This window comes from Xenopus laevis, chromosome 3S (assembly GCF_017654675.1).
Source record: "Xenopus laevis strain J_2021 chromosome 3S, Xenopus_laevis_v10.1, whole genome shotgun sequence".
NCBI classification, from domain to species: Eukaryota; Metazoa; Chordata; class Amphibia; order Anura; family Pipidae; genus Xenopus; species Xenopus laevis.
Window position 1 is genome coordinate 4,233,986 of NC_054376.1, and position 22,969 is coordinate 4,256,954.

The window sequence follows — 22,969 nt, forward strand, 5'->3', positions numbered from 1 at the left end:
TGTCCCCGGGTCTGACATTTAAAACAATGTTGCAAAGTCAGTTCTGCTCCAGCAAAGGTCTGTTATTCAGCTGCTTCTGAACGTTGTATCAAAAGTCAGAGACACCGGGGCGGAGCATAGAAATGGCGAGACAGACACGGCTTCCAATAGAAATGACATTTACACGTAATTTTAAAACCACTGAAAATTTGTAACGAATTTATATTGGGAAATGGCTTAGACTTCAATTATCTTTCACTGGGTGAAAAACAGTTTTTGATGGAGTTCCCCTTTAACATCCTCATATATTTTATACTTTACTTTTATGCAGTTCTATTGTATTGGATACACAGGTTGAGAATAGCTCTTTGGTATGGAGAATATGGGGGGTCCACATGAATCAGAGACAGTTGGATGGGGGGGCACAAAGGAAAAGGGTGATTGTTTTGTCTTAAAGGGAAGTTAATTAACATCGACAGTCCAGGCATTTGCATACAATGTCAGGCAGTGATGTCTGATGCCAAGGCTGGAAAGGTTAATATCACAATAATTATATTGTTTGGGCAAAAATGTCAAGTGCAATTTATAGGCAGTTTGAAACATTTTCTTGCAACAAATACAGTAATCACCTTTGTGCAGGATCCAGACAGGTTGTCCCTTGGTGCTCAATGCTGTCGAATGGATCCAGTGGATCTGACAACAGAGCTGGCAGAATTCTCATTGGACGATCCTTTTGCATGGATTAGGCCTCTGGTCCTGGAGGACTCAAGCTCCTGCATTAACCCATGGATTACTGTATCAACTGCCTGTTTATATTATGATTAACCCAAGTGGAGATGTTTCCGTGAAGTTGTACAATAGGATGGGGGACTTTTTATAAACACCCATTTTCTTGCATGATAGACCATTGTAGACAAAGGGAACCAATTCCTCAATAATAACCTTTCATTAATTATCCACTTGCTGAAGGAGCCAAAATCCCCCCCCCCCCACGCGTCCTGCCGTGCGTCCCCAGGGCTTAGCGAGGACATGATTTTTGCAAGGTCGTGTTCCTTACATTAGCAAGTCCCTGTGAAGTTGTTGACCTACTCTGGGCCCGGGAGTAATTCACTCCGCACATAAGAAGGGAGGGGCAACAAGTTAATACATAATCATTATGGAGACCCTTACTAATGAACTGCATGTTGCCAGCACCTTGCCCTTGGAGGCGTCACTAGAATAAAAGCTGAAGAAAAGATCAGTAGAGTTATTGATGTGCATTAACTTACCCTTAGTTGCAATTTATATGGGAGAAAAAGGGGTGCACCTAGAGCAGTGTAGTCTATAGTTGCATCGCTGCTCATGGGTGCAACCAGGCATGTGCCAAAACCTACATCTTGTAAATACCCCAGTGTGTAATGGGAAAGGAGGGGGCTCTTGCTGGGGAGAGCAACCTAGATTGATACCCAGGAGGCACATTAAGATGCACAGGACTTGGGGGCGGGGGTGGCCCCGTAATACCAGCAGAAGTGGGCTGTGCCCTGAGGGAGCAGTTTGGACTAAATTCTCACTTTTACTCCTGGTTATCAGGGCTGCCCTAAGGGACGCTGCTCCCCACGTAATCACCCCATTTTATGCATTGAAATTTTAATTTTTTTTCTGCCTGAGCCAAAGTTCTGTTAAATACCCCCTCCCCCCAAAAAAAACTTTAGTGCATCCAACATAAAGGAGCCTTTTAGGTAATGTAACTTACAGTGCCGGGCGAAATTAAGAGGGCACACTAGACAAACCACCCTGATATCTCTCAGCCACAGCATCGGACTGGAGGGCCCACCAGAGCTGCTGCCTCGGGGCCCCCCACACCCCCTAGTCCCCCTGCCGCAGCCACAAAGGCCCCCTCTGTCACCCTTCTCAAGCCACAACCCACCTTCAAGCCCCCCCGTATGTACTTTACCTTCCATAAAGCAAGGTAGCATTGCTGGTTTTCTCTTTTTCCCCAAAGCTCAAGTAAAGATTAGAGATTACTGGGGGTCACTCTTGCTCAGACTCCCCCTAAAGTAAGCTCTGCCCTCTATACAGCATTGAAAGGGAAGGAATCCTACAATACGGTGAAATTCATCTCCTTGCTTGTTCCATACGGCGGGCAGGAATCCCAAAGCAGGAGAAATGAATGTGGAAGAAAGAGTTCCTTTTTCATTACTAATGTGGATGTTTATCGGCAGCAGAAGGTGTTGCCTCGGAACAGACCCTAAATCTTGCCAGACAATAGGACAGCAGGACGGCTCTCTCCTCTGCGACACTGGATGGCACATCGCTCATTTTTATGGACATTTTTTTCCTTTTTATTGTTTATTTACACATCTCCTTTTTTGGGTCAATGAAAAAGTCCTGATTCTGTTCAGTATTTTCTTCCTTCCTCTACGTTGTCACCGGGCGCAGTCGCACATCAAAGGTTGTCGTTTCTTGGCCTTGGAAAGGGCAAATAAGATTTATATGCGTGCCCGTAAATGTCACTGATTGTACGGCATGGCCAGGGTGCCTTGTTTATGTGCATATAAGTGTTTATAGGGGCCACTCACTGGTCAAATAGAATATAAATGATGGGTGCCAGATCTTGGGCTTCTCTTAGCCGTAGGGTAATTGTGACCCTGTTGAGAGTGAGGAATGGAGGTGGATCAGGGGTTGGGTGGACTGAAGACCAGGCCAGATGGTTATATTATTATTAACATGTATTTATATAGCGCCAACATATTATATGGCGCCCCTACGAATAATCATGGCAATTGTTGTCATACTGCTTTAGTTCAAGCCCCACTTGAAGGTCCACCTTTTGACCAAGGCCTACCATGAAGGTCAGATATTTTGTAAGGTCCAGATATAGGACCTTCAGGCAGGCCTTTCAGGTGTATCTAGAAGAACCAATGGCCATTTATCCCAGTTCTCACCCAACCTGGCCTTAAGGACAAGACCACCAGTTTGCCTTACGCCAATCGTGGTGTCACATGGTAGAAATGATTTCCTATAGACTAGAGATCCCCAACCTTTTTTTACCCGTGAGCCACATTCAAATATAAAAAGAGTTGGGGAGCAACACAAGCATGAAAATGTCCCTTGGGGTGCCAAATAAGGGCTGTGATTGGCTATTTGGTAGCCCCTGTGTGGACTGGCAGCCTACAAGAGGCTCTACTTGGTACTTTACTTAGTTTTTATGCAATTAAAATGTGTTTCCAAGTCTGGAATTGAAAAATAATCACTTGCTTTGAGGCCACTGGGAGCAACATCCAAGGGGTTGTAGAGCAACATGTTGCTCATGAGCTACTGGTTGGGGATCACTGCTATAGACCATTAAAAAAAAAAAAAATCTGCTACCAGCGGCTAGGGTTGTTACCTGGCCTGGCCGGTAAAAATGATGGATATCAATGTTATTAATAGGGAAAAAAGATAAATATATAGGAAGGCCAGTATTTTCTTCTTGAAAAGGCAACCCTATCTGCGGCACCTACTAACAGTTATAATACATTGTTGCGGTTCCTCTGGTTTTAGGGAAGGAAATCAGTTTCTAATCAGTCTGATCAAATCCCTTCTAATTCGGTGGCTGCCGAGGGAGCGGCTCTGGAGATAAGGTTGCCAATTTAACAGATTTATTATTTTCTCTTCGCACAAAGCAATCTCTCGCCGAGGGAGGTCGACTCACCTCAGGGCCCCTTCGTGGGGAAATGTAAATCTGACAAAATTTAAACTTGGTTTAGAAAAATATATAGACGTTAACCCATAGAGTGCCCAAATTCTTAGAAGCAGTCCCTGGATGTTTATATTCTCTGCACTGCTGGTTCTGACTCCTGTGGCAGGAGCCAGCTGTATACTGTCCCACTGAGGAGAGATGCAATGCTTTCTGGCATGTGATGGGACATGTGTATTAATATGGGTGATTGTAGATAAAGACTTTTTTTTGCACAAAGCGATTACTGAATGGGACACGGGATTATTGCAGTTTTTTGCTTTTTTTGTTATAACCAATTTTTGAGGTATTCTTGTTCAATTATGTAAAAAAGATGTTTTACAGAGATATTAGGTATGGGGGGATACAGTGGGCATCATCTTAATCACTCTGGTATTCTAAAATATGAAATAGGAAATTAATGTGCCGGGCCCTTGGGGCACCAAGAACCAAAGGCAGAAATAAGTGACCTACCTGCTTGACGGGACAGAAGGTTCCCAGATAAGGACTAAGTGAAAGGTGAATTATAATTAGGCACAGATTAAGAAAAGAAGGAAGGCAGAGTTAGGTTGGTAGACAAGTGGAGAAAAACTCTTAAATTAGAGCCACTAGAAGTACTGGGAATTAGAAGATGATTAATTGCAGCGGGTGCTGACCCAGTACAGCATTGACTTGGAAAGAGAAAATTAACTGGTTCATTTTCACATAGGGTTTTCTGGGAAAGAAGCTGGGCTGATCCATTACACTTGTCACTGGAAGAGTAACTGGGCAGATCCATTGCAAAACTTACTAGTAGAGAAGCTGGGTTGATCCGCTACAGGTGATCTGGGAAAGAAGCTGGGCTGATCCATTACAGGAATTGTTAGTGGAGGCTGGTCTGATCCATTTAAGATGCTACTTGGAAAGAAGCAGGACTGGGTTATTACAGGGGTTGCTGGTAGAGAAGCTGGGCTGATCCATTTAAGTTGTTACTGGTAGAGAAGCTGGGCTGATCCATTACAGGAGTTATTGGTTTAGACTGGACTGATCCATTTAAGAAACTACTTGGGAAGGAGCAGGGCTGTGTTATTACAGGTGTTACTGGTAGGGAAGCTGGCCTGATCCATTACAGGAGTTATTGGTTTAGACTGGACTGATCCATTTAAGAAACTACTTGGGAAGGAGCAGGGCTGTGTTATTACAGGTGTTACTGGTAGGGAAGCTGGCCTGATCCATTGCAAAAGTTACTGGTGGAAAAGTTGAGTTCATCCAATACAGGTGATCTGGGAAAGAAGCTGGGCTGATCCATTTCAGTTGTTACTGGTAGAGAAGCTCGGCTGATCCATTAGTTGAGTTATTGGTGGAAACATTGGGTTGATCCATTACAGGAGTAACTTAGTGGGTTGACCACTGGGTTCATCATTACAATAGTAAAGAAGCTGGACTCATCCATTAGAAGTTTTAATAGGGAAGAAGCTGTGCTGATCCATTACAAGTGTTACTGGTGGAAAAGTTGAGCTGCTCCATTACAAATGCTTCTGGTAACAACATCTTGCACCCTAGGGTGCTCTTCAGCCATCCAAGCAATCCTTTGCACTGTCAATGAGGAAGGATCAGTGATACCGTATTACTGGACTCAATAGGGGCATCTCCCTACTTGTGTATTGTATAAATATAAGAAGAGAAGGGAGACAATAAGTACCAAGCTTTACTGTCTCTTTAAGAGAGAACAGACTTCATAGGATCTACTTTCCCTTTATGCGCTACAGTCTCCTCGGCTCTGTGTTACTGGGTCTCCGGGTGGTACCCCAGCGTTAGTGCCCCTGCCTGGGGTGCTGGATAGGAGAGGAGATGGGGGATATTTATGCTTCTTCAGCTGAGCGTACCTACACTTTTTGATTAAAGGCCATATATCAGCAGAATGGCAGTGAGGGGAGAAAGAAGAGGGATCCATATAAACCTTTCTTTTACTGCCTCGTAAAGAACGAGTGTCATACTCGTGGGCTCTCCGGCAACAAAGAACATCCCAACGCTGACAGCTTCGCTAAAACTGTCCTTCAACCACAAATGAGTTTGCAAGAGCGCCGCTGGGATTATTGGAAACCTGTCCGCCGAATTTGTACGTCCCCGCACTTAAACCTCCTTCAATGGTCGCTATCTGCAACGCAACAGCCATAAAAACTGATTTCTTCTGTTGGGTTTCATTGGGCGTTACCCAGCCTGCCTTGGTGCAGCCAGTTGGTTGCTGGGGTCCAGTTTACCCTAGCAACCAGGTAGTGGTTTGAATGACAGATTGGAAGATGAATAATAAAGCGCCTAAACAGAAAGAGAAGCAACAATAACAACTGAGCCGTAAAAGAAAAACGTTGCCGTCAGGTTTTGTTTTCCCCAAGCTTGCGATTGCTGGGGGGCAATGTGCCATGATTTATAATGCTGGGGCATCGCTAACTGAAAAAATAATATAATTACCAACTACTAATGAAATATACAGGATCGTTAGCAGAGTGGCTTTGATTACATCTCCGGGATGTCCCTTTCATTATTTCATTGTGTCTGGATGGTGTGACGTGTGAACTGGAGCAGCGAGAGGGGTCGGCCAAATGTGAATAAGCCCCCACCTCTGTCCCTCGTCCCAGTGGTTCTGTCCCAGCTGTTTTGTGTTTCATTTAGTGAGTTGGATTCACACTCCATCAGTTTATCAGTGCTAAGCTGTAAGGACAGGATTTCAGTAATTATCCAGATCTTGCAGCATGTACAGAAAAAATGATATTAAATGTTTTTTTCTCATAACATTTTGAACCTTGGGTTGGTATTGTGCCAATTAATATTCCTGTTCTTCAGTAGAATCTGCATGAGTTGGCTGTTGAGTGTCAGTTGAGGGTTCCATGAGTTGAACCAGTTGGGCAAAGTGTATAGTAGGAACATAATATGACACTGGCTTGTTTGCTTGTTCCTGAATGGACACGGTTTAATGGAAGAGCAGTGGGTAGAATGGAGTATCTACTAGGAGAAGATGACGATTTCTTAATACAGGTTGTATTGTTAGAACTTAATTCAGGACTTTAAAGAGGAGTAATACTGTTAGGGTTAGATGGGTCTCTATGTGTAGGGTTGATCCTGTCAGGATTGGATATTTGGGTAGAGTTTATATTTGCAGGAGACTCTGTCTGGGTAAAGAATATAGTATTATGGTTGGATGAGGGTCTCTGGGTAGAGAAGATACTGTTTGGGTTGCACGGGATGTCTGGTAGTATTGATAAGGGCAGCACTGGTTTGTATGAGAGGAAATTTCATCAGGGTTGGATGGGGGTCTCTGTGTAGAGGAGCATTGATATGGGCAGCAGAGGAGGTTTCTATGTAGAGGAAATACCATCAGGGTTGGATGGGTGGAGGACATTGTGTTGGGTAAGGATGGGAGTGTTTCCGTTTCATTGGCAGGAGTGAATGATGGTCTGTATGAAGATGATGGTGGTCTGTATGAAGATGATAGACCATAAGGGCTGAAAGAAGGGGGTCTGTAGGTAGAGAAGATATTGTTTCGTTTAGGTGAGGATTCATATTGGCAGAGATGGATGGGGGTCACTGTGTAGAAAAGATTATTTCAGGGTTGGATGAGGATGTCTAGGCAAATTGTTATGGTGAGGATTCGGTTGAAGTAGAGGACATACTGTCTGGGGTGGGTAATGGAGGCGGGGGATTGTGGATAGAGTAGTAATACTACCAGGGTTGGATTAAGATCTTTGGATGATGAGATACTGTCAGAGTTGGATATTGTTGACCAGCCTTGTTTAATGTACTCCTTCTATCCATGTATATTTGGCAACCTAGCTAGTCTTCACAAGAGATACTGGGTGTCATATCCAAATCCACTGTCATATCCAGCTCATTTATTGGGAGAAAAGATTATTTCCTCTACTCTCACCCACTGCCCTGAACTCTCTAAGGAGCCCCCTCTGTTCCTCTGAGTATAACGCAGGTTTTTACCCCTCACCCTCCTGCCAGGCTGGAGAATCCTGCTAAATGCCATTTGCAAGAAGCATTTTTTCATTTGACAGTAAAATCAATGAATGAAATATTACAGAACCAAAAAAGCTTGGCTTGGAATTCATTACTGAATCAGGTTCTATAGAGAAAAATTAACTCCACCTGCCTCCCCAAACTCCTCAAGTCCTGTAGCCTCATTTAACACAATCTTACTCCTATTTTTAACCATTGACTCTTAAAGAACTGATGGCTGCCCTGGGCCTCTCACAGTGGAGTCCCTCACAGACGATTGGAAGATTTTTATGAAATTTTTATGAAATTTGAAAAAAAAAACCCATATATTAATTTAATGGCTGTATAATTATAACAGCAACACCTAGTAATTGTATAGTAACCGTAATATAGTGAGATTGAGCCTATTGAAGCCTCAAACAATGCTGATTATTGGCTGAGTTGGTACCTATAGCAGTGGAGTATAGTAGGGAGAGATGGTGCCCATAGTAACAGTGGATAATAGTCTCTGGGAAGGGAGTGTGACTGTGGGATAGCAGGTATAGTAGGGAGAGATGGTGCCCATAGTAACAGTGGATAATAGTCTCTGGGAAGGGAGTGTGACTGTGGGATAGCAGGTATAGTAGGGAGAGATGGTGCCCATAGTAACAGTGGATAATAGTCTCTGGGAAGGGAGTGTGACTGTGGGATAGCAGGTATAGTAGGGAGAGATGGTGCCCATAGTAACAGTGGATAATAGTCTCTGGGAAGGGAGTGTGACTGTGGGATAGCAGGTATAGTAGGGAGAGATGGTGCCTATAGTAACGGTGGATAATAGTCTCTGGGAAGGGAGTGTGACTGTGGGATAGCAGGTATAGTAGGGAGAGATGGTGCCTATAGTAACAGTGGATAATAGTCTCTGGGAAGGGAGTGTGACTGTGGGATAACAGGTATAGTAGGGAGAGATGTGTCTATAGTAACAGTGGATAATAGTCTCTGGGAAGGGAGTGTGACTGTGGGATAGCAGGTATAGTAGGGAGAGATGTGTCTATAGTAACAGTGGATAATAGTCTCTGGGAAGGGAGTGTGACTGTGGGATAGCAGGTATAGTAGGGAGAGATGGTGCCTATAGTAACAGTGGATAATAGTCTCTGGGAAGGGAGTGTGACTGTGGGATAGCAGGTATAGTAGGGAGAGATGGTGCCTATAGTAACAGTGGATAATAGTCTCTGGGAAGGGAGTGTGACTGTGGGATAGCAGGTATAGTAGGGAGAGATGGTGCCTATAGTAACAGTGGATAATAGTCTCTGGGAAGGGAGTGTGACTGTGGGATAGCAGGTATAGTAGGGAGAGATGGTGCCTATAGTAATAGTGGATAATAGTCTCTGGGAAGGGAGTGTGACTGTGGGATAGCAGGTATAGTAGGGAGAGATGGTGTCTATAGTAACAGTCGATAATAGTCTCTGGGAAGGGAGTGTGACTGTGGGATAGCAGGTATAGTAGGGAGAGATGGTGTCTATAGTAACAGTGGATAATAGTCTCTGGGAAGGGAGTGTGACTGGGGGATAGCAGGTATAGTAGGGAGAGATGGTGTCTATAGTAACAGTGGATAATAGTCTCTGGGAAGGGAGTGTGACTGGGGCATAGCAGGTATAGTAGGGAGATATGTCTCTATAGTAACAGTGGATAATAGTCTCTGGGAAGGGAGTGTGACTGGGGGATAGCAGGTATAGTAGGGAGAGATGGTGTCTATAATAACAGTGGATAATAGTCTCTGGGAAGGGAGTGTGACTGTGGGATAGCAGGTATAGTAGGGAGATATGTCTCTATAGTAACAGTGGATAATAGTCTCTGGGAAGGGAGTGTGACTGTGGGATAGCAGGTATAGTAGGGAGAGATGGTGCCTATAGTAACAGTGGATAATAGTCTCTGGGAAGGGAGTGTGACTGTGGGATAGCAGGTATAGTAGGGAGAGATGTTGCCTATAGTAGCAGAGGGTATAATTACCTCTCCTGTGTATTGGAGGATTACTGTCCTTTAAATACTAGTACATATGTTATGTTTCAGTTGGGGACAGAAAGGCAAATCATTTCAGTTTCAACCCCCACCCCAAAAGATATAAAAAGTTTATTTAATATTTAAAGTGGTTTATTGCAGCATTCTAATGCCAATTTGCATTGAGGTCCTGTAAGGTTAGATTGTAAGCACTTTAGGACAGGGCTTCACAGATTGAAAACGAGATTATCTGTGCAGTGCTATAAAGTGCTTTATTTCTTCCCTACACTGTGAGCTGCATCTGATTTGTAATCTCCTGACACATCCCTGTTGTTATTCATAAAGCCCTGCATATATATATATATATATAAATATGACTGCGGAACATTGCTTTTATTTTGGGTAATATTTCTGTTTTTTTTCGCTGTCTGTCTTGTTGCTCTGTGAAGCCTTAGAGAGGAACCAGACAGGCAAATAGGGAAAATCAGGAGCCTCCAGCCTGACAAGTCGATTCTGTGGCTGCAGTGAGGCTGCCTGGGGGTCCCCTAAAATAGGTAACAAGTAATTGGTTACTTATCACTTACAGGCCAGTGTGTAAGTAGGTTCCTGGATTGTCTCCAGCAGGAATTATGGGAGCTAAAAGCATAGTCTTTAGACATTTAACCTTTTGCAGGTGTATTTTGCAGAAAAAGTTTTAGGGCTTAAGGTTTACATCCCCTTTAAATTTGTTTCTCTTTAAAGGGGTTGCTCGCCTTTGAGTTATCTTTTAGTATGATGTAGAGAGTGATATTCTGAAACAATTTGCCATTGGTTTTCATTTTTTATTATTTGAGTTTTTTTAGTTATTTAACTTTATTCAGCAGCTCTCCAGTTTGCGATGTCGGCCATCTTGTGGCTAGAGTGCAAATTCCCCTAGCAACCATGCATTGATTGGAGACTGCAATATGAATAGGAGAGGCCTGAATAGAAAGACGAGTAATAAAAAGTAGCAATAACTATATATTTGTAGCCTTACAAAGCATTTGTTTTTTTTTAAGATGGGGTCAGTGACCCCCCATTTGAAAGCTGCAGGGGAATTATATAGAGGCAATGTTGCCATGGCGTCAAACTTTAATATTCTAGACAGCCTCCCCCCCCCCCCATCAATCCCACTTGGAGTTTTAAACTAGACGGGAGAATGTTGAACCATTATTTTTATATTCAGTCGTTTTTATTTCTAATTCTCATTAAAATGATGTTACGGCGAGTCCCGTGTGCGAGCGCTGGGGAGACGCGGCTAATTTTGCTTTCCACATAATGAAAGGAAATAACTCGGAGATACTTCATTAGAAAGTCGTTTAAAGGTCACAGAGCAGATTAGAAAAATGTTTATGGAGAGGTAACGATGACATTTGCTAAAAATGTATTTTAGGAAACAGATTGTGCTCGGCAAGAACTCGCCGGAAACTCATATAATTCGCTAATTGTCGTAGAAAGAGGAAAAAAACGCTTAAAGGGCTCCCATCAAAGTCTGTACCAAATCTGGGTTAGATGAAAAGTTTCTGCACTACAACTTCCAACTCACTCCCCCAGATGATAAAGGCTTATTAGTAAAGTCAACTCAAAAACTTTTGGGGGTGCTAATTTGTAAGGCCAATCAGTGACTTGTTCACATTAGGGAGTGAGCTTGTTTGTCTAAAAAAAGTGCCTGCCCTGTTTCTCTAGAGTGATCCCCGATGGCGCCAACTTGTCTTTTCACTACTATGTCCATCTTGTTCTACTCTTTACATCTTGTTCTACTGATTTCGTTTTGCTTTGTTGTCTCCATCTTGCCCTACTGTCTCCATCATGCTCTACTGTCTCCATCGTGCCTTACTGTCTCCATCATGTTCTACTGTCTCCATCTTGCCTTACTGTCTCCAACATGTTCTACTTTCTCCATCTTGCCCTACAGTCTCCATCTTGTCCTACTGTCTCCATCTTGTCCTACTGTGTTTATCTTTTCCTAATGTTGCCATCTTGCCCTGAAGTCACCATTGTTCACTGCTATCTCCATCTTGTTCTACTGTCTCCATCTTGCCCTACTGTCTCCACGTTGTCCTACTGTCTCCATCTTGTCCTACTTTCTCCATCTTGTCCTACTGTCTCCAGCTTGCCCTATTGTCTTCATCTTGCCCTCCTGTCTTCATCTTGTCCTAATGTCTCCATCTTGTCCTACTGTCTACTGTCTCCATCTTGTCCTACTGTCTTCATCTTGCCCTATTGTCGTTATATTGTCCTCCCATCTTCATCTTCTCCTATTGTCTTAATCTTGTCCTACTGTCTCCATCATTTACTACTATCTCCATCTTGTCCCACTCTCAACATCTCGTCCAGCTGTTTTGATCTTGTCCTACTGCTGTCATCTTGCACTTTGGTCTCCAGTATACTCTACTAACACCATCTTACCTTACTGTTTTCATCTTGCTGTACTGTCTCTTATCTTATTCTATTGTCTCTATCTTGCCCTGTTGTCTTTATCTTGCCCTTCTGTCACCATTATGCTTTACTGTCTCAGTCTTACTTTACTGCCACCATCTTGCCCTCCTACTGCCTTGTTCTCACACTACTCCATCTTGTCCTACTGTTCCACCTCGTTCTACTCTCTCCATCTTGCCCTACTTTCTTTATTTTGCCCTGCTATCTCCATCTTGTCCTACTGTCTCCATCTTGTCCTACTGTCTCCATCTTGCTCTCCTGTCACCATCATTTGCTACTGTCTCCATCTTGTCCTACAGATATCTTTTAATCAATTACAGTAGTCCAAAGTTACTTGTCTGGCCCCCCACAAATACATTTGTAGAAACAGGAGCCACAGTTGCTGCCCCCTGGTCTAGCAGCTCACACCTCTCATTCTGGGAACATGACAGGGCCCCATAATTATCTGAGACATATTGAGAACATGCCAATGCCAGGGACCTGTCTACCAGCTCTACATTGAAGGAGACAAGTAGGAGAGATGAGAATAACTGTCCCCTGCTTTTCTCAGGAGTCACGTCTCCCGTCTGGCAGGAGAGGATTTTGGGAACCATCGCTCCTTGTTAATTTCACAGCCTCGGACAGGTGGCGCCCAGACAGTGTTTAAACAAAACAAACTTGTTTACCAGAGCGAGTGTGACAAGCGGCACATGAGGGGAATTGTTCAGCTTTTCCTACGTGTCAGTCGCCCAACACCCAACATCTCTGGCTCAATGGGAAAGAGATTCCTGCTGCTTTATGTCAAGGTCACTCTGTAATAGAAGGAGATTCCCTGTAATACACAGAAATCAACTGCAATTATTAAAGAGTACTTCATTCTAAATCCCAGTGGGGCTAATTCCTCATTATAGTGTGACTTCTACTGATTGCGCCGAGCCTGCAAAAGAGATGCCATTTGGTTTCAATGGATATTTGTTTTTCAAATTAAATTCATAATCAGGGATACACCTCATTAATGCAAACTGATGGGCGCCACTATTGTTTTATAGAAGCGTCACATGATCCAAGTGTGTTTGACCTGTCCAGTGATTTCTGTGTTATCTTTGATTTCAGGGCAGCAAGTGCTCGGATTGGTGGAGAATCAAAGCGATTGGTACCTGGGAAATTTATGGAAAAACCACCGTCCTTGGCCGGCTCTGGGGAGAGGGTACAACACAGGTAAGGACATTAAATTAAAGGGCAACTTCATCGCTTGCCGTGCCTTGACTCTTGGCATTTTAGTATTCTGTATCTCACTAGGTCTTTCATAAACTGACCCCTAGTTTTCTATGCAGAGGTTTTATATAGTGGCCAAGCTGAAACAGGCAGCTGCAGGGTAGGGATTGGAAGGGTTTGTTTATACAGAACTCATTCGTTCTGGGATCGGGGGAAGGCGTAACTAGGTGGGCTTGTATAAACTGCAGGAAGATGCACAGACATGGATTGGAGCAGGAATGTAGCTGGGCATGAATAGTTTTGTGGAGGTTGCAGGAGGCTACATGGACAGGGATTGGGGGCAGGACATAGCTGTGCATGGGTGGGCCTGTATAAACTGCAGGAGGATGCACAGACAGGGATTGAAAGCTGCATAAACAGGGAATGGGATGTAGCTGGGCCATTTTATTTTTATATTGCAGTAGGCTTCAAAGATGGGATTCTGGGCTGCATGAACAGGCACTGGGAGCAGGACATAGAAGGGCATGGGCGGGACCTGAATAAACTGCAGGAGGCTGCGCTGATTGGGATTGGAGGCTGTAGGAATTAGGGATGGTGACTAGCTGAGCATAGGCACGCTGTAGGTATTAAAGATGGGATCTAGCTTAGCATGGACAGGCTTGCTTTACTGCAAGAGGCTGCACGGATAGGTATTGAGGGCTGTATGGGCAGGGAATGGAGATGGGATATATCAGGGCATGGGCGGGCAAGTATAAACTGCAGGAGGCTGCATAGATTGGGATTGGGAGCTGCAGGGCCAGGGATTGGGGATGGGAACTAGCTGGGCATGGGAAGGCTCATATAAACTACAGGAGGCTGCATGGGCAGGAAATGAAGGTGGGACATAGCTGGGCATGGGCGGTACCTGAATAAACTGCAGGAGGCTGCAAATGGAACACTAATACTTTTATTGCTCTTTGCTGTTTGCTTAATTTTTAATTATTCTCCATTCACACACCTCTCTCCCCATGCCAAGACCATCTCTAAGTTCTGCCTTTCATTCTCTGTACACTTATATCTCATTATGAGTGTAAATAGATGTGGGGAAGGTGCTTGCTTTGTGTGCAGGAAGAACTCCTTGCCCCCCCCCCCCATCCCCATTTAATTGGTTATAGTTGAACTACAGGGATACGGGTTGGATATTCCTGATTTACTTTATTTTATCCTCTCATGTTAGAGCCAACATTTCTCTTTTGGTGGTACCATTAATGGTGTAATTGTGGTGGGCAATAGGCTGCCCGTGTGAGATGTCATGATACTTAGTGACCCCCCTGGGAAGCAGTATAATGGAATGATCCTGCAGTGTGCCAACAATCTATCATGTCGATGTTTCTTGCCTTGGTTGGGAAAGTAACAATCAATACCAGAGATCCATATCTGGCTCTTCACCATGCAAGCATAGCAAGCCATTCATAAAGAGCATAATGTGTGTGTAATTCCCCAGAGCAGTTAGTGCCCCCATAGTGAGATTAAAGGGAGACCTGGTGCCCCCGGTCCCTCCCTCTGTCGTTAACGCAACACTGACGAATGCAGTCTGGCAAGTTTGGGGTTAATGGAGGTTTCATGGCCATTTCTGTAGTGATCCTACTGGCGTGTCTGGGTTTAATGGAATGCTTATTGGCCATTCTTGTAGTGATCTTTATGGCATGTCTTAGGTTAATGGAGTATTCATTGGCCATTCTTGTAGTGATCTTACTGGCATGTCTGGGTTTAATGGAGTGCTCATTGGCCATTCTTGTAGTGATCTTACTGGCATGTCTGGGTTTAATGGAGTGCTCATTGGCCATTCTTGTAGTGATCTTACTGGGATGTCTGGATTTAATGGAGTGCTCATTGGCCATTCTTGTAGTGATCTTACTGGGATGTCTGGGTTTAATGGAATGCTCATTGGCCGTTCTTCTACTGATCTTACTGGCATGTCTGGGTTTAATGGAGTGCTCATTGGCCATTCTTGTAGTGATCTTACTGGGATGTCTGGATTTAATGGAGTGCTCATTGGCCATTCTTGTAGTGATCTTACTGGGATGTCTGGGTTTAAAGGAGTGCTCATTGGCCATTCTTGTAGTGATCTTACTGGGATGTCTGGATTTAATGGAGTGCTCATTGGCCATTCTTGTAGTGATCTTACTGGGATGTCTGGGTTTAAAGGAGTGCTCATTGGCCATTCTTGTAGTGATCTTACTGGGATGTCTGGATTTAATGGAGTGCTCATTGGCCATTCTTGTAGTGATCTTACTGGGATGTCTGGGTTTAATGGAATGCTCATTGGCCGTTCTTCTACTGATCTTACTGGCATGTCTGGGTTTAAAGGAGTGCTCATTGGCCATTCTTGTAGTGATCTTACTGGGATGTCTGGATTTAATGGAGTGCTCATTGGCCATTCTTGTAGTGATCTTACTGGGATGTCTGGGTTTAATGGAGTGCTCATTGGCCATTCTTGTAGTGATCTTACTGGGATGTCTGGATTTAATGGAGTGCTCATTGGCCATTCTTGTAGTGATCTTACTGGGATGTCTGGGTTTAAAGGAGTGCTCATTGGCCATTCTTGTAGTGATCTTACTGGGATGTCTGGATTTAATGGAGTGCTCATTGGCCATTCTTGTAGTGATCTTACTGGGATGTCTGGGTTTAATGGAATGCTCATTGGCCGTTCTTCTACTGATCTTACTGGCATGTCTGGGTTTAAAGGAGTGCTCATTGGCCATTCTTGTAGTGATCTTACTGGGATGTCTGGATTTAATGGAGTGCTCATTGGCCATTCTTGTAGTGATCTTACTGGGATGTCTGGGTTTAATGGAGTGCTCATTGGCCATTCTTGTAGTGATCTTACTGGGATGTCTGGATTTAATGGAGTGCTCATTGGCCATTCTTGTAGTGATCTTACTGGGATGTCTGGGTTTAATGGAGTGCTCATTGGCCGTTCTTGTACTGATCTTACTGGGATGTCTGGGTTTAATGGAGTGCTCATTGGCCGTTCTTGTAGTGATCTTACTGGGATGTCTGGGTTTAATGGAGTGCTCATTGGCCATTCTTGTACTGATCTTACTGGGATGAAATGAAGTGCCACAGTGTTTTGGAATGGCTTAGGACCACAATATGTCAAGAAATGGAAGGGGGGGGGGCACTGTGTATGTCTTCGGGTGCACTTTGTGCTTCTGATACTACCATTTTGAAAATGGGCATGTTATGTGGGTGTGGCCCAAATATTTTCACCACGCTACATGCTGAATATCATTATTTCTCTCTTTCTGCTTCTTTAAGCGTGAGGACCCAAAAATCACTACCTTGCCTAGTGTCCCTAGTAGTCTCAGTCTCGGCCCGGCTCTGTCTGCTTGCCGTTAACCTTTACTTGTTGCAGAATGGTTTCCGAATTCAGAGGCGATCGATACAGGTGGAATCACTTGCCATTTATTGTGCAAACGAGAGGAACGCAGCCTCCGGTGGATTGTAGTTAAACCTCAGCCACCTCCAACCATCTGTTCCCCTCAGCTGGGGCTGGTTGCTGGCACTACTCTGGCACGGCATCAACCTTCACTCAGAGAGAAAATCACATCAGTGTTTCATCTACGAGCAGAAGGTCGGGGGAACTAAACCCCATAGTGGTACAGTAGCTAATAGTATTGCCCTGCACCTCTGGGGTCCTTGGTTTGATTACAGCCAGGACGTTATCTGCAAGGAGTTTGTATGGCGGTCAATTACTAAGTACAGTGCAAATAACCACCTTATGGGAAATAAGGGCAGATCAGCACAGCCAAACCCCCGATATAATTTATCCTTTGAATGAGCCCACCCAATATGTACTCCTTATTGCTCTTGCACTTGCATCTGCTCTCCCTCCCTGAATGTTCTTCCCCTGTCCACATTTAGATTGATAGAGAAAGAGAGAGAGAGAGAGAGAGAGAGAGCGAGAGAGAGCGAGAGAGAGAGATAAATAAAAACGTTATTAATCCCAAGGAAAATTATTATGCTAGAGTTTACTTGTTTAACATACAATCACACAAAAACACACATATTATACATAATTACATTATAATACATTACACATCATAAATAACTAAAACAAACACAAACACAATTACCTGCTTGAAAGAGAAGAATTAAAAACAGCAATAGCTGCAGGTAAAAAAGATCTTATATAACGGTTTACTTAATTGGTTTTTGATAAGGCTACCCCTAGTGAGTGAGATAGAGATTGTAAGCTCACTGGCTCAGGGACTGGTGGGAATGTGATAGAGACCTTAGATTGTATTCTCACTGGCTCAAGGACTGGTGGGAATGTGATAGGTACCTTGTAAGCTCCACTAGGGCAGGATAGGAATCTAATTGGGACCTTAGATTGTAAACTCACTGGGGCAGGGAGCAATGTTAATGTGATAGGTACCTTAGATTGTAAGCTCTGCTAGGGCAGGAACTGATGGGAATGTGATAGAAACCTTAGGTTGTAAACTCACTGGCTCAGGGACTGGTGGGAATGTGATAGGTACTTTAGATTGTAAGCTCCACTAGGGCAGGGACTGATGGCAATGTCATAGGGACCTTAGATTGTAAATTCACTGGCTCAGGGACTTTTGGGAATGTGATAGGTACTTTAGATTGTTAGCTCCGCTAGGGCAGGGACTGATAGTAATGTGATAGGGACCTTAGATTGTAAACTCACTGGCTCAGGGACTGGTGGGAATGTGATAGGGATTTTAGATTGTAAGCTCACTGGCTCAGGGATTGGTGGGAATGTTAAAAGGACCTTAAATTGTAAGCTCCACTAGGGCAGGAATTTATGGGAATGTGGTAGGGACCTTAGATTGTAACCTCCACTGGGACGGGGACTGATGGGAATCTGATATGGACCTTAGATTGTAAGCTCACTGGGACAGGGACTGATGGGAAAATATATATATATATATATATATATGGACCTTAATTGTAAGTATTTAAACCCTGGAATTAAAATTAGCTGATTCATGCTGGGGGAAGGGGATTCAGCCTCAGGTGCTATGGTCCCAATTGTTCCAAATAACTCTATATTTAGCAGGCCTTCCAAGGAAGGTATCACTTTAACTGATCCCTGTCAACTCCGATTAATTTTTTTTTGTGTGTGTCTGTCTGTTCACTACTACTTGAATATCTCCAGCTCTCCCATTCCCCCCTCCGATTGGCTCACCCACACAGCAGCGGAACAGCTGGTTCCAAACTGTGTATCACTTGTTACCTTCTGGCTATACCCATAAATTAACATAATTTTAGGCATTCGCTCTGCCTAACGACGTGTGCCACCTCCTGCAGGTGGTTCCTTTGATATAAAGGCTTGAAGTGACAGGAGGAATGTGACAGAGGAGACAATATGGACGGTGACAAATGGTGGCATCTCTTCCTAGATCTGCACATGTAATAGCAACTAGTGGGATTCACTCACAGTGCCAAACATGTACCTTTCCTCTGCCCAATAAAACTACCGTATATACTCGAGTATAAGCCGAGTTTTTCAGCCCCCAAAATATGCTGAAAAACTCTACCTCGGCTTATACTCGGGTCAAGCGCAAAAACGGTTGCCGGCGCCTAAGAATATTCGCCGGCGCCTTAGAATAGTAGCCGGTGCCTAAGAATAGTCATCCAAAAACGAGATTGAAACTTACCAGGAGCTGCTCTATTTCTCACCCTCGGCTTATACTCGAGTCAATAAGCTTTCCCAGTTTTTGGAGGTAAAATTGGGTACCTCGGCTTATACTCGGGATGGCTTATACTCGAGTATATACGGTAATTTGTTCCATACACATTCAACGACAGCAGAAAAAAAAAAAAAAATGACACTGTGAACATCTATCAAGCCTTTCCTAGCCTCCTTCTCCATGTGTTCCATGTTGGAGTTAAGCAAATATCTGATTTCATTGGGTTAAAGAACCAGGGGAAATACAATTTCCTATAGAGTCTACATGAGCCTTTAGGCATTGAATCTCTTTACAGACAGCTTCTAATCCATGACTTAGATCCAGTGTATTGAGTTTTTAAAAGGAAATCTATATCTATAGTAAAAAAAGACCATTTAACTGATGGACCTGGCCAAAAATGTGACATGATAGACCTTCTTAGATACAGTCCATTGATGCCTAAGCTAAAACTTTTAGAACAACTAGCAGATACTTCTCTACTAGAATGTATTAATGGGACTTGACCAGTGCTCTGTGTTGTGGTTCATGTTGTGAAAAGATACAGATAGGTCTTCAAACATGGACATCTTCATCCTTCACATCACATATGGGTATGTTGGTGTATAGGTAGAATTTCTCTTCAGTCCAGTTTACCCCTCCGTCCAGGCTTTCCAAGGGTCTAGGAGGAATTAATGCATTCCATAATATAACTCTGTTGTCAGGGTACAAAAATAAGAACATTTAGGTATTTTAGAAGCTTTGATCTTCTCATTCCCAACTTGCTCATTAGCTCAGGATCATTTCATAGGTTCTCTTCCTGTAGGGCACAACATAAAGCAAAGTCAAATTATGTTTAGGTTCTTCTATTCTCTCTTTTTCTCTCCAAGAGCATCAATGAAATGCGATCCTCCTACCCTCACCCCCTTTCCACTTCTTTAATATTGCATGAAATCCTCTCTCTGCAGTAATATATATTTAAAACCCCCCTTTGGCTTAATGATAGGGAATTGCAGGTCTGATAAAAAAAAAAAAAACCCTCGGATAATTAATAGTTTACGTTAATGGATTGTGGACTTCCAGTCAGCAGTAAAGGATAATTGGCGGTAGGATGCTTTGCTTTGGAAGTGATTTGGACCAGAATTATTTAATAACTGAGTTCTTCCATTTCGAGATTAAAGTCCTTGTTGATACAGTGTCGGTAGATTATAGAAAAAAAATAAAATCATAAGCGGTCTGTGAATTTTAGGTTCGTTAAGTGCAGTTACGGGGAAGAAAAAAAACTTATATGCAACAAGCATCGAGGGAAGTGTTTCTTACGTGATGCCTGCGGGAGGAGATACATAATCACCTGAAAGTAATGAGAATCAAGCCTGTGTAATCCTCTACAGATTCTTCCTTCCTCTGGAAACTGCCTAATGGGTCTTGTGTGCAGCGCCCTACATAACTGGCTTGATACGTTTTGAGTAGTAAAAGATTGACAGTTACAGGCACCCACTGCCAGCTTTTTATTTGAAACTTTTTTTTTTCCCTGGATTTGGATATCACCTACCTCTTTGTAATCCTGGAATTCCCAAAAATGTAGGACTTTTCCCAAACAAGTTCTCTAAAAAGAACCTTTAGGTGGACCTTTCCAAAACCTCATGGCTGATAAAAAGGAACCTTTCTGTAAGTCAAGCCAAAAAAGGACCCAGCTTAGAACTCATGCCAAGAGACTTCTTGCAAGCCTAGACCTCAGCCCAAGAAAACTCACTGTAGGCTTGAAGTCAAGTCCAAACCCCTCTCTACAAACCTATATCAATGCCAAGGAACCTTTCTACAGGCTTCGAAATCATGACCAACTAATGCTATGAAAACTCTCTGCAGGCCTGTAACCAAATCCAAGAATCTATTTGCAGATTTGAATATAATGACAACAGACTAGTCCACAAGATTAAAACTCATTAAAAGGAACCAGTACAAGCCTGAAACTCATGCCTAGAAGATCAAGCCTAAGCACCTATTTGCAAACTTGTGTGTCATGCCAAGGAACCTCTCCACAAGTTTGGAACATATGCCAAGGAACTTCATGACAAGTGAGGACTTTATGCTATGGAACCTCTGTAAAAAATTGGTATTCACACAAGGAGATCATTTCCAAAAGTGATTAATGTAAAAGAACCTTCCAAAAAAGTGTGTAAATCAGTCAGGTCAAGGTGCTTTTCTCCAAGCTTTTAACCCATGCCTGGGATCCTCAAGGAAATCTTCTTACTCATGTCAAGGTACCTTTCCAAAAGTATGCAATTCATGCCAAGGTACCTCACTCACACGAGGAACCTTTCCAAAAGCTTGTTATACTTGCCAGCCTGTCCCTTCAAAGACTGTAAGTCATGCCACGGTGCTGTACGTCTCTGAAGAGAGATATAATATGCTTAGGTACCTCTCAAAAGTTTGTAGCCTATGCCAAGGTGTCTCTTTGAAGCTTGTAACTTTTAATAACTCAAGCCAGACAGACAGACAGTTTGTAACTTATACCATGGCACCTCTCTTACACCATTTCTCATGCCAGGGTACCTTACTCTAAGCTTGTTTCAGACAATGAACCTGTCTGAAAACTTGTTTCAAATGCCAACCAAGGTACCTCTCAGAAAGCTTACAAAGCTGGCCTTACGCAGGCAACGTTAGCTGCCAGCTTGGTCTCCAGGACCAAGACCACTTTTTTTGAATGTCTACTGGGAGAAAACAGCCTACTTGACCAATATCTGACTAGGGAATGATCAGATATATATTGAGCAGGTTTCAATATCCCTTTTGTACGAGCTTGGGCTTACTATCCAATCATCCTTTGAAGGTCTACCAATGACCCACTTGTTTGGTAATCTCATAGAATGAGTGAATCTTTTCATGTATGCCAAGCTTCTGATTCCTGGTTCAGTTCAATCAGGTAATTGGTTTCATTTACACAATTTTGGCCCCATCAGTACCATCTACCAGATTCAGACAGAAAGAATACTACTACTACTATGAAGAGTGTTGTTGCTTTGCTTGATGCCCAGCTATCTTCATGGATATAAGTTGAGTATAGTCTACATCTGCCAAATAATGTCTCCTTAGATAGAGGGAATGATCAACATTCATGGCATGTTGTTCAGAAGCTCTATGGTGATTGACAGTCCTATTTCCCAAGCGCTTTTGTGTAGGAGGAAGAAACTTAGCTGTTGTGTGACATTTCGTTTTTTTCTTTCGAAGATGCACCATATACCAGAAATAGACCTCAAAGGGCAAACAGAGGGTGGGCAATGTATGCTAATCAAACTGTAAGTCAAGATAGGTCACACTTACAATCAGTCCTGGCCACGCCCAGTTATATCCAAACACATGCCCCCTTTAGACCATAATCCCGCCCACTCAGTGGTAAGCAACATTCCTTTTGGGATTTGGTAGGCAGGACCATTAATGGGTATGAAGTGGTTGAGTCCTGTTTTTCTTGTAGTCAAAGCTCCAGTCTTGTATACTTTGCACTAGAATTTATTTCTTTTCCAGGTATATTATCTGTATGTCAAGCTTGTTGGACCCATAAGCAGTCATAAGCTTAAGGATTATGTCATACCTAGTTCAGTGAGGTCGTTTGATGCATCACTAAGGGCCTACACTGGTTAGGAGCGAGTGGGTGAGGCTTAAGGTAGGCAGTGTTGGGGGCAAGTAGCTTGTAGGGTTATTTTGATTGGAGGCTTGATAAAGTAACATGAGGGACGTTCATGCTCTGAGTGGGGGGCATTTGTAGTCTCCAGACCAAGTGAGATCTGATGAGCGTCTGGAAGAGCTAAGGGGCTTTCATAGGTTATTCAAATGTTCTCTTGTGTTGTTCCAATAAGCTCCACTCCATTCATGTGGACATAACATGAAAGAAATATCCAACAGAAGCTTCAAGTATATACCATGCCCTACAACTGGGCCTCATGGTTCTTCATAGGTGACATGCTAAATGGGTAACATGGCTGCACCCCTGATTTAGATGACATCCAAGTTGGTCCTG

At 43.3% G+C, this 22,969-nt stretch overlaps 1 protein-coding gene across 2 annotated transcripts in view; it reads left to right on the plus strand.

Annotated features, from left to right (window-relative positions):
* Window positions 1-22,969, plus strand: part of LOC108712551 (LARGE xylosyl- and glucuronyltransferase 1) — a 190,200-nt gene that overhangs the window by 149,446 nt on the left and 17,785 nt on the right. For both annotated transcript variants that reach the window (XM_041587894.1, XM_041587895.1), the window contains exon 7: window positions 13,175-13,279. In XM_041587894.1, the coding sequence (XP_041443828.1) occupies window positions 13,175-13,279 (105 nt within the window). The remainder of the gene's footprint in view (window positions 1-13,174; window positions 13,280-22,969) is intronic.